Source organism: Heterodontus francisci, chromosome 19 (genome assembly GCF_036365525.1).
Source record: "Heterodontus francisci isolate sHetFra1 chromosome 19, sHetFra1.hap1, whole genome shotgun sequence".
Taxonomy (NCBI): Eukaryota; Metazoa; Chordata; class Chondrichthyes; order Heterodontiformes; family Heterodontidae; genus Heterodontus; species Heterodontus francisci.
Window position 1 is genome coordinate 69,197,463 of NC_090389.1, and position 15,373 is coordinate 69,212,835.

A 15,373-nucleotide genomic window follows, 5' to 3' on the forward strand; every position below is an offset into this window, starting at 1 on the left:
AATTACTGCCCTATCAGTCTACTCTCGATCATCAGCTAAGTGATGGAAGGGGTCATCGACAATGCTATCAAGTGGCATTTGCTCAGCAATAACCTGCTCACTGACACTCAGTTTGAGTTCCGCCAGGGTTACTCAGCTCCTGACCTCAATACAGCCTTTGTCCAAACATGGACAAAATAGCTGAACTCCAGAGGTGAGGTGAGAGTGACTGCCCTTGACAACAAGGCAACATTTGACAGAGTGTGGTATCAAGAAGCCCTAGCAAAACTGGAATCATTAGGAATCAGGGGTAACCAACTGCTGGTTGGAGCAAATACAGGCCTGGTAGTATTAAATGACACCACATCCTCATGCTATGCCTTCATGAAACTGTCCCCCTTAACTTATTATGAAGCCCAATGGGACTATCCAAAGGTATTTCCATTCTCAGCATGTTTTAGTTGCAAAAATTGTAGGACAGTCTTGGCTGCAAAAAAGAGGTTTTAGTCAAAATAGCCAAAGGTTAAAAATATATGCTAAAACTTATGCAAACACCAATTGAGTTTGAAGAAGATGACTAAAGACAGAGAGTCCTGTGGACCAATCATGCATCAATTTTGTATGACTGAGGTGCTGGAGTTCAGGTGAGCATCATGAAGTTTGTTATGGGACCTAATTTGAATAATTATTCCATGAAAATGAGACTTGTGCTTTCTGGTAGTACAGCAAACCTCTGTCCAACAAAAGTGATGACTTGAAAAATTTGACTTCTTGTAAATCACTAGCTTCATGTCCATAGTGAGCTTCCAGTTCAATAGCAGAGACTCTTAAAATCAAGGCGATTTTACACCGATGCAAATATAAATTAATCCAGTGGCAGTAACAATTCGGGAAAAATACAACCCAATCTGCCTGTTCAGATCCATGCATGTGAAACTGTAATATAATAATTCAGCCTCAACAGCACGATTCTTTCTGCATCAGTGTGCAGTTCCAGTTCCCACTGCTTCTCAAAGTGGTATTACCATCTCCAATAAGACAGAATCTAATCATCTCCCCATGACATTCAATAACATTACCATCACTGAATCCCCCATTATCAACATCCTGGGAGTTAGCATTGACCATAAACTTAACTGGATCAACCATACCTGCCGACTCCCCAAAGCCTGTTCACCATCTACAAGGCACAAGTCAGGAGTCTAATGCAATACTCTCCACTTGCCTGGAGGGTACAGCTCCAACAACACTCAGAAGCTCAACACCATCTAGGACAAAGCAGCCCACTTGATTGGCACCCCATCCACCACCTTAAACATTCACTCCTTCCACCACCGGCATACAGTGGCAGCACCAACTTGCCAAGGCTCCTTGGACAGCACCTTCCAAACCTGCAACCTTTACCACCTAGAAGAAGAAGGGCAGCAGATACATGGGAACACCACCACCTGCAAGTTCCCCTCCAAGTCACACACCACCCTGACTTGGAAATACATTGCTGTTCCTTCACTGTTGTTGGGTCAAAATCCTGGAACTCTCTCCCTCAGAGCACTGTAGGTGTATCTACACCACAAGGACTGCAGCAGTTCAAGAAGGCAACTCACTACCACCTTCTCAGGAGCAATTAGGGAGTGGGAATGAATGCTAGCTTTGCCAACAATGCTCACATCCCAAAAAAAATCAGTTAATTATAGGCAGTTTTGTCCTGTAGATTCCCATCCAGAGGGAAATATATTCAGACTGCTGAAACTTAATTCATTTGAGGATGCTTAACAGCCATCATGGAGAAGAAAATTTAATTCCATCTGTTTGGGTTAGAGTCAACTTTGACTTCAAAAGTACCACCCAGCATTCCTGTTTCCTTCCTTGTTCTAAATAGCCTCTAATAAATGCAATTCATATGAGTTTCAGCGTTGGCTGGAATGATTATGTCTCACATAGCTGTACATTATCTAATTCATAGATTTTTGTATCCCAGTAATGGTTGCCTTACCTGCTAACGGAATACAAAGTCTATTTCTGTCTACATAGAACCCTATAATGTTTCCTGCAAAATGAGATTATTTTACAAATATATTAGGGTAAATTTTTTATTGGAGATTAGGTTTTTCTCCGGTTTCCTCATTCTTCCCTGCTCTCTCCTCCTCATTCATCAGCTGACAGGAAGGATCTGGCTTCCTCGCTGCTTCTCAGAGTGAAGTACCTCTCAGTAGGAATGCAGCATTGTGGGCAACTCATGAACAAACTGTACCACCTTCTGTGGACATATTATCAACAATCTCTTCTTTTTGGTCCCATGTCACTTCACAAAGTACTAGTGGATGGGTCCAAGCATACAGTGAGCAGAAATGATATATTTTTCTTACCCAGACAATTGCATTTATCGGCAAGATTCCTAAGATTTATAAAGCTCTGGTTAGGCCCCAACTGGAGCATTACATCAGGTTCTGGTCACTACACTTTAGAAAGGGTGTGAGGGTCCCTGACAGGATGCAGAGGAGATTTACCAGAATGGTTCCAGGGTTGAGGGATTTTAGTTACAATGTTAGGTTGGAAAAGCTGGAGTTGTTCTTCTTAGACCAAAGGAGATTGAGGGAAGATTTAATAGAGGTATACAAGATTATGACACACTTAGATAAGCTAGACAAGGAAAAACTGTTCCCATTAATTAATGGTACAAGGTTTTGGGCAAGAGATGCAGGGGGACTATGAGGGAGAACTTTCTTATGCAGTAGGTGGTAATGACCTGGAACTTGCTGCCCACAAGGGTGGAGACAATCAATGACTTCAAAACAAAATTGGATGGCCACTTGAAGGGTGGCGGGGATCGAGTAGGTGAGTGGGACTGACCGGACAGCTCTGTGGAGAGCCCGCATGGATCTGATAGGTCAAATAGCCTCCTTCAGTGCTGTAAATGTCTCTATGACTCTATAACAGCTGAGTGGCTTTAACTGAGCTGAGGCTTCTGCTCCCGCATGTAAATCTACTTTTTTTTATATCCCTAGGCATACAATTATGGATGAATTTTGTAATTAATAACTGATGAAGAACGTGACATTTTACAATAGTTTTTAATGAGTGTGCTGCTCAGCGTAAAGCTAGTTTACAAAAAAAGTAAGAACATACTTGCTTTCATACAACTCCTGAATAACGCATTTCACAGCCAATGGATGAACCGTTAAATATTCTGTAACTGAACACAAATCTCTTGAAAATGTAGAATTGATATGTATGGATACACTCCAAGTTCCCAGGATTAAGTTTCTATCATTCTTGAATTTGCCATTGTTTTCCAATGTGACAACTTGCCCCAAAATCAATGTTCAGTTAAAATGGAATTTTGCTTAGTCTTTATTTGGGGGAAATTAAAGATGACCTTTATTTGATATTGAACAGTTCAACTACAATGAGTTTGAAAATTGTACTATTTAAATAACTACCTACCAGAAGAATTTTCTTGTTTGAGATAGTTCACTTACCTGAAGGATCATCAAAAGTTTGAAGGGTGTCAGCCACAATAACTGATCAGAAGGTTGTGAAATTGCTAAGTACATCTTTCTGACAACGTGGCTCTTACAATTATGTCTGTACTTTCCACATACGGAATAACTGGCCTGAGGTAATAATTGTTTTCTCATTCATAACTCTGATATCCAACAAACAGCTTTCGGCCAGAAATTCCTTCTTTGGCCAGAAAAGACATATTTGGCAGATTAAGTTGTAAATTTCAACTTCTTGTACTTAATGAAATAACTGGCTCTCTTGCTTTGAATGTCTGAGAATGCAGCAGCTCAGTCATGAATTGTTACTATATTATGTCAGATTAATTGTTATAGTGTACCAATGGATGTATTTTACTGACTTTGTAAAGTTATTTATCAGAAGCTTTTATGAGGTTAATATCTTTTGCAGCTGCAGGGGCTCAAGGTACCACTTTGCAAATGTTCTGTTTTGCTATCCTGAAGGCTAGCATGCGTGCTTCAACAATATTGCACATAATTCTCTTCAGCTTCCAGGGAATATCTGGCTGGGTTGGATTGGTCGAGCTGGATTTTACCTTAGGCAGACGAGAATTCACCACCGTCGGTGGTGAACCCATTTCCGCCTAGCCTGGGGAGTAGTCTTGCATTTTACGGTCCCCGGGCTTTAATTGTCCTGAGGTGGGACTTCCACCCGCTTGAGGGAGGAGGTCCCACCTCAGTGAGCTGCTGGCCAATCAGTGGGCTGGCAGCGCTTAGTCCCAGCAGCGCCACCAGGAGTGGTGGCCACTGCTGGGACTGCAGCCCAGCCGACACCATGGATCGAGGAGGGAAGGTAAGTAGGGGCATGCCTCACCAGGGGGATCGGTCCTTTCTTGGTGAGGCTGGAGTGGCCATTTGGGGGGAAGGGGGCGTCTTGGGTCCCGGGGGTGGGTTGGGAGGTGGAGATGGCCCTCAATCGGGCACCCTGTGCCCGACTGCCATGCCCCACCCCCCCCCCCGGGGCGCGGAAAGGCCGGCAGATATTGCTGGGCAGCCTTTCACGTCCCCAGCACGCCCGCTTGCCACAGGTAAAATACCTGTGTAGGCAGGCGAGGGTCCTTAAGCGGCTGTTAAGTGGCCACTTAAGGGCCTCGATTGGCCTCGGGCAGGCAGGCCGTTTTCCCACACCCCGCCCCACTCTGTAAACTTGTCCAGAGGTGGAAGCGGGGCGGTTAGGTTTCCCGGAGCCTGCCACTCAATTTTACGCCACCCCCACACCATCATCCGACCCGCTGGGGCAGTGATAAATTCAGCCCGTCATGTCAGTGGTTGCATGCCCTGCATCCCCCTGGAATCCACCATTCAACTTTTTAGTCAGTTTTCAGCTGAAAGCTGTTTTGGCAAAAGGATAACTCCTGAGTGCAGAATGCCACAGTAATATTTATTTACCTCTCTGGAAAAGCATGGATAGCAACAGCTCTCAAACTAATAAATAATTAGATAGTTACTGTGACAGCTGAAGTGACAGCAGGTCATATGTTTTATTCTCATCTAAACATTTTCTTTTAATTTCAAACCACCCTCCAGCTTCAGGAAATATGTTTGATGGAATTGAGAAGGTAATGAAGAGGGGCTATTCCAACGTAATTGACTTATTAAAAAATAGCTACAAAAGGATCATAAACAGAGCAGGTATTTGGAATGAAATTCAGTCAGTTCTTTCTGATAGCTATTTATACCTGATTTAAATGTGTATCTTGGTACATCAATGTAACACCTCAAAATATCTATGTAGTCATCATTATTACTATTACTATTCCTAATCACTATTACCTTTTCCCAAATCGGAGTTTCCATGCTCCACAAAGTGCTGGGAAAATAATGGCGAATTCATGATGCCTGCCATTGTTGGTGTGTAAAAGAAAAAACAATCATTTAACTGCTGTTTCTTTTCCTCGCTGTATCTAATTTGACATTAATTCTCCCTATTTCCTTCTCCGTCATTTGGTTTGTTCCTTAATCTCTCTTTGAAATTAATCAGTTAAGAAACCACTGTTAACAATTCACGCTTCCAACAAATTTGTGGTTCCAGGAATAATACTGTCCAAAAGGTGAGATATAAAAAACATCCAATTCAGGCTGCTCGCCGCCAGATGCACCTCTCCAGTAGTTTCTGGACCAAATATTCAGTGTGATCCTCTGGTGTAAGAAGTGCACTCCACTGCTAGATATCTGCAATAAAGTTGCACATCTTTGCACACTGAGAGAATGTAAAAAATGGTCTAAAAGATCTTTGTTCGCTAGACAGTCTTTTACTGTTAATTTATAATTTAGCCATTAGTTGCCCTCAGCATACAACTGCCTGACATTATTAGCAAGAATTGAGTGTAGTTCACATAATTCTCACAAATATCATCTGCCCAAGAAATAATGAAAGACAAGTGAAAGGTGAAGTTGTCATTTTACTTGTATGCATTAATTTTCTATTTAAATAACAATATGGAGAATCAAACTATATGCAACATTGCTAGGCTCTGAAACATAGATGTACTCATTAATATAATTACCACAGGAAGATCCCTGGGGTTATTTAGAAAACTAACAAAACTTAGAATGACACAAAAGTACTAACTAAGAAAATATCTGAGATGACAAGACGATAAATGTCCTTAAATAATCATTGCTTGATGAATCTTAACTGAGAGGTCCTGACAAGACCATTTAGATCTAATTTTGATTCTAGTAGAGGGCCTGAGGACTCTATTTCACAAACCATGAGTTGACCTGTGGGCTTCTTCCTCACTGTATAATATATTGGCCCAGAATTTGCGATGCAAATAACGGTGAGGCTTTTGCGCTCACCATTCTAATGGAGGAAATCTGACAGCAACTTCAGGAGTACGCACAAGCATAGTTAAGTGCGGAAATCCAGAGGTCACTGTCAGCGATAGCCTCCTCCTCCACAGGGTGAGCTGTGGCTGTCCTCACCAATAGCTCTGGCACTGAAATGACCACATGGGTGTGAACCTGGAGCCTTGTTCACTAGTTCTATGCTAAAAAAGGCTGAAAATGGTAGGGCTGATGCACTCAGGTGTGAGTGAGTTTTTGATATAAGTGATAATTACTGCAGAACAACCTCTCTGTCTTAAAAAAGTTTTACAAGTGTGGAGCCACATTCCCTCTGAAAACAAATTGTGTTAGAGATTGAAAAAAACAAAACAAACCTCTTTTTACTTTTTCTGTCTGTCTCTTTTATCTCTCTCTCTTAAACCCATCTGTATATATCAGCTTATATTTTGCTTTCTGTACATCATTTAAATCTAATTTATACTTCCTGCTTTATATTTTCTCGTTTGGAATCTACGTGGCTAAGTAAGGATTCATCAATGTAATTAGTTATTGCTGTTGCTTTCCCTGCTCTCACACACTGCAGATCTCCTGTAGAGGGCACTATGCTGGAAAAGATGACAGATTAGAGGAAATCTCTGCTGACAAGCCCCAAAAAGTCAGCGGGTGGCTGTTAGCAAGGTGAACAGTGAGCACCATTCCTTCACTGCTGAGCAAAATCCCTTCACTGCTGAGCAAAATCTGGGCCCTTCTGCTTTTTTACTTTTCTCTTTCCCATCTTATGGTAGCTGCCTCCCTTTTTCCTTCCTATTTACCTACTGTACAACATCAATGGATGGATAAGCTGGCAGCCAAGTAAATGCCTATAGTTTTTTTGCCTTTAATACAATTTAACTACATTAAGTGATATTTTTATATAATTCTAATAGTCATAAACCCTATATTATGTACTTCCTGATGATGCTACAGTTTTGTGTTCTATATATTTATCAACTTCTTTAAAATACAGAAAAATCACTTGGTTCTATTTTGCAACAAAAGTAAAGTCTGTGGATGCTCAAAACTGAAATAAAACCAGAAAATGCTGGAAATGCTCAGCAGATCTGAGGTCATCTTTAGGCCGATGGCCTTTCTGGGTCAGCAACCTGAAATGTTAAATCTGTTTCTCACTCCATAGATGCTGAGTATTTCCAATATTTTCTGGACTTATATTGTGCTCACTTGAGGGGATGAATGTAATGAAAAATAAAGTTTAATGGAACACCTTTCAGAAGGCAGAAACTTCTAACCAAAATGTGTCTTCTTTGCTAAATACTCTAACAAAAATCAAGCTATTTCAGAGTTCCTGATGTCTCAACATGTGCACAAACTGAAGTACAATTCTTTATTTGAATTTCACAGAGAATGTACTTCATTTACTGTAGAGACTATTGTAATAAATCTGGTGAAAAGTTAGATATTCAATTGATATTTCAGAGCCTATTACTTGGTACTGCAGAATAATTTACTTTGTGTTATGCTGAAAAGTCATCAGCCTGAAACATTGGACTGAATTTAACCCTCGGCGGACAGGACTCATCCACCTCCTGCTGGCCTGGGGATCCAGCCCACATTTTGCGGTCCCCTGGCCTTTAATTGGTCTGAGGTGGGACTTTCACCTCATTGAGGCAGGAAGTCTTGCCTAATGGAGCTGCCGGCTGCCGGCAGCTCTTTGTCCCAGCAGCGCCACCGGGAGCAGTGGCCACTGCTGGGACTGCAACCCCGCCATTGGAAGGAAAATGAAGGACAGCCCAGGAACGAAGGTAAATTTTCAGGGCCACGCCGGGGGTGATTGGTCAGGCCCCGGCGAGGCAAGGGTGGTCGAATGGGGGGACGGTGGGGGTGGGGTGTGCGTGTTGGGTTTTGTAGGTGGTTGGGGCATTGGGGGCGGCCCTCCTTCAGGCACAGGGTGCTTGATCATGAGGCCCACTCCTCTACCCCAGACCATCAGAAAGTCGCCTGCTTTTGTCAGGCGGCTTTTCTCAGGCCTGGGCCGTCCGACTGGCCATGGGTAAAATCCCCGTGGAGGCGGGCAGAGGCCCTTAAGTGGCCGGTAACTGGCCACTTAAGGGCCTTGATTGGCCCGGGGTGAGCGGGCCGTTTTTCGCCGCCTTTTCCCTGCATAAAGTGGCGGGAGCGGGTCGGGAAGGGCTCTCTGAGCCTCCCGCTCCATTTTACGCCCCACACCCCCCGCCACCTGCCACCTTCCTGCTCTTTGGGGGGGGGTGTAAAATTTAGCCCATTGATTCTCTTTCTCTCTCCACAGATGCTGCCTGACCTACTGGGTATTGCCAGCATTTTTGATTTTTATTTCAGATTTCCAGCATCTGCAGTATTTTACTTTTTCATTTCATTTTTTTCTGTTGGCTGCTTTTAAGTCAGATCATGTGAATCACAGAATCATAGAATATCACAACACAAAAACTGAGCATTTGGCCCATAAACTTTGCACCGGTGTTTTTATAAACCACATTTTTCATTCGTTGGTGATGTAATCTATATGTTTCTATCATTGTACCTCTTGATCTAAATATTCATCCTTCCCACAAAGCAAACAGCAAATCATAATTTTAGTTGCTTACCTCTGGTCTTACTGGATCCTCAATACCAACTACAGCTATACAGGTCAGGTCCATCAAAATGTTATTTTCATTGTCCCAGTCAGGCTCTGGACTACCTGGTAAGTCACGGAAGGCAATACAAATGGTTCTCAATCCATCACAGGCCATGGGTTCAATGACCTTCTTTACCATCTCATCACGGTCACGAGGCCTGAAGACCCGTGCCTCCCCAGCACTGTTTAGGATGTTTGAGCATCTAAAACAGAAAAAAAAGTGTTGCAATTTCAGCTCACTATAGCCATTTAAAGGAAATGGTTAGCACTGTTGGGAGTTGGAACACACTCTACTTAGGAAGAGCACATGCTAATTGCAATGCTGGTCTTCACTTTGTTGTCTGTGACAATGCATCTTGAATAAGGCCTCTGTAGATCACCCCAGTACATCTCTGGAAGGCTCTTACCAGGTGCTCACATAAGGTAAGGAAGTAGTCCAGCTCTAAAAGCTTGTGGCAACAATTGTTTATTGCAATATCCGTCCCAGACCAGTATGATCACAAAATCATCCATGTCCAACCTCCGTTTTATCGAAAGTACAACTGTTCAAACTGACTGCATTTTCACTGCAACTTTAGGATTAGTGTAAAGCAGCTCATAGAGTTGTAGTGTAAATGGAGCCTTAATTACCACAAATATTACACACAAAATATCATAGAAAGCATGTATTTTAATTTTAAAGTGTGCACATTTTATATTATTTTAATGTAATTACTTTTTTAAGACAATTTCAGAGGCTCCTTTGCTATACATCCGGAAGCTTCCATCTTGCATTTTGATAACAGTACTCATGGACTTTCTCTCAGAGTTGAAAGTGTAGACCTTGTAGAGCTTCTCTTCTGGTGTCTGATCTCGCACAGATTGGTAATCTCGCTTCAAGTCCAAGACAAGTCCCAACAGCCCACACTCAGTCTTGTTACCAACCTGACGGGGTAGAGCAATTTCCTTCTCTGGAGGCTGCAAGAGAAAAAAAGTCTACAAAGTTGCTATAAAACGACAGGAGAGAAAAGCATAATCTGGTTCCCTCAATGAATCACTGAGTTTATCCATTGTGTAACTGACCCACACAGAGCAGGTTAAGTCCCTGGCTCAATCCAGGTCCTGGCCTATGTTGATTTAGCTGATTTCAGGAAAGGCAGAGGTAATGGTGCCTTAATCACACATGGATTAGGGAGAAAACTCGTCAGAACTCCTGTTACTGTTTGCTATTCAGAGACCTCTGCTGTGCATGTGTTAAGGTCAGGAGAACACAAGGTTGAGCTCAGATGTGATTCAAGCATTTACCCTGCTTGCAAGCAAATAGCCCCAATGACAATTACCTGCCCTGTTCCCTACATCCCCACTTCCATCAACCACATATCAAATTGAATCTTGAATGTTGACATAGTTTCTGCCTCAACCACTAACCCTGGAAATGTATTCTACTGCCTCACTACTCTCTGTGTCAGGAGGTTTCTCTTGATGTCATTTCTAAATCCCTTACATTTAATCTTGTACTGTTGGTCATTTGCTCTTGACAACCTTAACAACTAGAAATATTCTGCTTCTATCTACCCATCCTATCCCTTTTTAAAAACTTCTAAATTAAAAAAAAATCATAATTTTAACACACATCCTCCTTTAATATGCTCCTTAAAACCTCTCTCTTTGACCGAGCTTTAGGTCAACTGTCCTGCTATTTCCTTCTGTGGTTCGGTGTCAAACTTTCATTGGTAACATGTTTGCCTTGGGATATTTAGCTCCATTAAAGGTACTGAATAAATGCAAGTTGTTATTTTTGTTCTATCAAACACTGAGGAATCAGTTTTATAACTTGAACTACACATGAAGAAACTGGAGTGCGCACTTACTGATTTTCAAGCATGACCTCTAGCTTCCCATCGCTTGCTATTTTAATTTTCTATCCCAATTGCACTCTGATCTCTCTGTCCTCGGCCTGCTGCACTGTTCTAATGAAGCTCAAGGAACAGCACCTTATCTTTCATTAAGGCGATGTACAGTCTTCTGGGCTGATCACTGATTTCAACCATTACGGATCATAATCACTGCTCTCATTTTATTGGACAGCAGCCGCTGGTACTGGTTCTGCTGCTGCCATTGACAGCTCCTCTAGACCCATCTTTTGTTTCTTTACTTACCACCCCCTTTCACCTTGCACCATCATCCCTTTTGTCCTTTAATCTCTCCTGCCCTCCACCCTATCACAGGCATTCCCTTTCGTTCTTCCCCATCACCCCTTTCCCTGACTCTGTACTTGCTTAAAACCTGTTACATTTCTAACTTTGCCAATTCTGACAAAAGGTCATCGACCTGAAACGTTAACTCTGTTTTTCTCTCCACAGATGCTGCCTGACCTGCTGTGTATTTTCTACATTTTCTGTTTTTATTTCAGTTTTCCAGCATCTGTAGTATTTTGCTTTTGTATTAATATTCAATGTCAGCCTCTTGACAATTTAAACAAGCAACTTGAAATTCAGCATTGTTATACATTATACATTAAAGAAGCATCTGTCCTGCTGGGTAACATAATTAAATTAATTGCACTAAACCTGACAGCAATGTTCCATTCCCAATACAATGCCACTGGCACTTCATTAATATTTTTTGCATATCATTGCGCATGTCCAAACAATGCACATTCAGGAAGCAAAGAGAGCAACTGTTGTCTTTCTGTAACAATTTTGAAATAGCCATGCTAAAATACTTGGTAAGAATCCAAATTTATTCCCTAATTAAAACTGCAAGTGAATAATTGAGCCCTAGATCTTTCCACACACACCATATATTCTTGCTCTTTCCATAAAAAGTATCTGACAGGAGCACTGGTGACATATTGCCAGGTTACTGACTGAATGCCTACACCCTGGCAGCACAGACACATCCTTCCACCCATTTTTCTTTCTTCTGCAATCCCCAGAGCAATGTAGGCAGATGAATGTGACTGCAGGTCCTCTTGAAGCAGGTGACAGAGCTGACCAATTGCTTCTTTGGTAATGTGCACTCATCTTATGCACAATTCCTCAGGAAGGCTCACATGTGACCCTCACTGCCTGTATGTTGTATAAGGGGATAATATCTGGTAAGCTGCACCCTTCTTAAATAACACCTGACTCTCCTTTGCTCCACCATACGTTGCTCCCCCTCCTCTTCCTCCATGACATACAAGGATACGCCCAAAGAGGATGCTCCTGACAGGTCCTCAGTGTGTGTAGTGGGTGGGAAAAATATGCCAGTGGCCTAATCCTGTCTGTTGGCAGAATGACAAAACTTCTATGAAAAAAAAAGTCCCTGCTGTAGAAATTACGGATTTAAACTCTCCAGACGCTTCTGGCTCAGAAGATCCTCACTTCCACAAGCTGCTGCACCTTACAAATCTCAGTCTACGGTAGCCAGAGTGCATTAGCAGTGTAGAACTAGGAAACCTGGAGCTGCTGCAACACTTTCATTGTGACAAATGCAAATTGGATCAGTTGGGACTCAGAGACCAGTCACGAGAATTTACAAAAAAAGGGAAGGAACTTGGGAAATGGCACAATGGCAGAAATGGTGTCTGTCCAATTTTCCTGCCCGAAAAAAGTTCTGTACAGTTTACGTGCAAACTAATCCACTGAAACAACAAAGAAATTCACCCCATATATTCAAACTATGGGGGTACTTTTAAAGGAAACTTATTTTAGCTGGCATTCATTGTACCTGAATTCATATTTTAAAGTGTCACTCTTGTACTGGGGGAATGCTGGATTGCCAGCGGTGTTATCCTTTAGATGAAACATTAAACCAAGGACTCATCTTTTTGTGCTGATGGATATTAAAGACACCACAGCAAAATTCAGAGAAGTGCAGAATTCTTTTGGTGTTCATGGCAATAATCCTCCCTTATCCAGTAACACCAATACACGCAGGATAAGGATTATTATCTCACTGCTGATCATAGGACATTCCGCATGCAGAATAGTTTCCGCAGTTTCTTATGGAACCACAATCACAGCACTCCAAATGCCATTCAGTGTGTGAAACACTTTCAGACAATTCAATGACATGGTAAAGTGCTATATAAATGCAAGCATTTCCTTTTCTTGAATGCAATAAAAAATCCCATAACAAATTCTACACAGGAGGTTAGGCTTCTCTAGTGAATGTCTGTTTAATGACATGGCTTCTTGCAAGTTATGTTGTAATTTCTTTACCTCTTTATGCGCTGCATTTCATTTTTCATTACCCAGCTGAGAGTGTGGGCAGGTGACCTGCTCCAAGCAACAATTCATTATAACTAGCTGTTATAACAAGCACAAAAGCAGCCTGGTGTGGTGAAGAGTGGAGGCATGAGACAGCATATAAACTAACTGCCTTCAGACCATGAGTTCCAGTAGAATATCTATATAATTATTAAATTTGATTATGTCCTGCCAGATTCCATTGACAAGTCCTATGTAACTTTATTCTCGTAACACCTATAGGTAATGCTGGCCTTTTCAGATATTCCAATATTATGTGACAGTTTGTGACACTTTCACTACTGCACTTGCTAGCGGACTGCTACACTTCCATGTTATGGCTACCTGGAGGCTCTGTGGAACAGTTTTTGGTTAATGTCCTCTTCATCAGTCCTCCTGGTTGATGTATGTAGCCAGGTAAGTACTAACTTGTTTTAAATCTAATCTTTGAACGTCTACACCCCTTGCAGGTTTTGCTCACCATCTAACAAACACAGTTTGCCCCATAGAGCCTCCACCTTTCCCATTTCTGCCGACTACACTCCTCCATTTTTAGGCTTACCCCTTTATGACACTACTGCTGATCCATAATGGGCCCTGCTTGGCTGCCAGTGCTTGCTCCCTTGGCTGACCAGTTGTTTATTTTCCCCACTGGCACTCCTTGACCTGCATTCTCATTCTCACTCTTCAGCTGCTTATGCAGCTTCCCCATCCTGTTCCTTTCTATCTCCTGACCCGCCATCCCCTGCCTGTTCCACAATCTGCTCTGCAGTATTCCTGAATGCCACAATTCTGGCCCCACATTGCTGATGTCTCCTCTGGATGGACGAAAGCTGTGCTCACTGTTATCCTACTTCGGGTCATTATCTGCTTCACTGTCAATTTCTGGACTCTTTTCACGATTTCTCTAGCTGCTTCTCCTTCATTCACTTCAGGTCAGCTTTCTCCAACATGTAAAATTTAGATTTATTTCTATATTATTATTTTATACTTATTACAATAATCCCTCATCTTTCCCCACATCAAGCTCACTGACCCCTCCCCCTGTACCTCTCGACCGTGATCTCTTTCTCCCCCTCCAACAACTGTGTGCAATGCCACAAGAGATTGTCAAGTTTTAAATATATTCCAAATGAAACTGCAAGAAGAACATTTTAATTCCTGCCTTGACGGAGATGTAATGGAGGGCTTTAAGTGTTGAAGACTTGTGCAAATATTTTCTCTTACTTTGTTCATGCAATTTTTTTATAACATTGTTTGACTTTTTAAGGTACTTTGATTAATATCATGTTTTGCACTAGTTCACCTGAGCTTTCATTCATTGCCATGGTTCTGCTTGTCTTAACCAGACAAGCAGCTCTTGCCTTTCTTGAGACACAATCTGCAAAAAAGGCTTTATTAAGGTTCCTTATATGAATATCAGAGGATTCCTATCATGCATTGACACATGATGGAAGAAGACATCACTCCAAACAGGTTTACCAAATGAAGTTGAAATTTAAATTGCAGATTTATAGATCTGTGCACATTTCAGTCTCAGTCAAATTTTGCCATTGAAACTGTAAATCACTTTAAAGTATAGCGAGGAGATATAAAGTCACACATCTACTGCGGAAGACTTAAGTGAAATCATCTTTATTTTTCAGACAAATTAAATTGGATTACTATGAGCTTTGAAGCACAGTGAGACTCCTAGCCAGCTGAGTCATTTTGTATTCTGGGTCTTCAGTCTGATGGGATATATGTGATGACTTACAGACTGAGAATCCCTTCAATCATTAATACACAGGATGACGTGAACCTCAGGGGGAACCTGACTTTCCATTTAAAATTTAATCATTAACAATTTTCCAGCTTTTCTACTTTAGTTCAATACACACCTTGGGAAAGGTTTCTGATCCTAGATGGTGACTGAAATATCACAAAGTTAGATCAGTTCTTTTACACCAAAGGTACTGACAACACGAAAAAAGATATGGGGGAAGGGGGCTGATTTTCATTTCCCCTCTCCCTGTCCCCTCCACATAGGGCAGGGACAGGGTGGTAACACAATGAAAGTGGGAGTGAAACACTTACTGCCCCATTTTCAACACAGTCCAGGTTACCACCATTTTCCCCATGAAATTGGTGGTCCAAGCGCCTGTGGGAGCCTTATTAGACCTTGCAAATCGTGGTCCTATGAACTTCAGTGGAAAGAAGATCGGGCATGATAAAAACAA

At 41.9% G+C, this 15,373-nt stretch overlaps 1 protein-coding gene across 3 annotated transcripts in view; it reads right to left on the minus strand.

The window, feature by feature from the left end:
• The window catches only part of atp2b2 (ATPase plasma membrane Ca2+ transporting 2), a 399,824-nt gene that overhangs the window by 96,627 nt on the left and 287,824 nt on the right, over positions 1-15,373 (minus strand). For all 3 annotated transcript variants that reach the window (XM_068051872.1, XM_068051871.1, XM_068051874.1), the window contains exons 12-13: positions 9,656-9,897; positions 8,909-9,143 (exon numbers count right to left, since the gene is read on the minus strand). In XM_068051872.1, the coding sequence (XP_067907973.1) occupies positions 8,909-9,143; positions 9,656-9,897 (477 nt within the window). The remainder of the gene's footprint in view (positions 1-8,908; positions 9,144-9,655; positions 9,898-15,373) is intronic.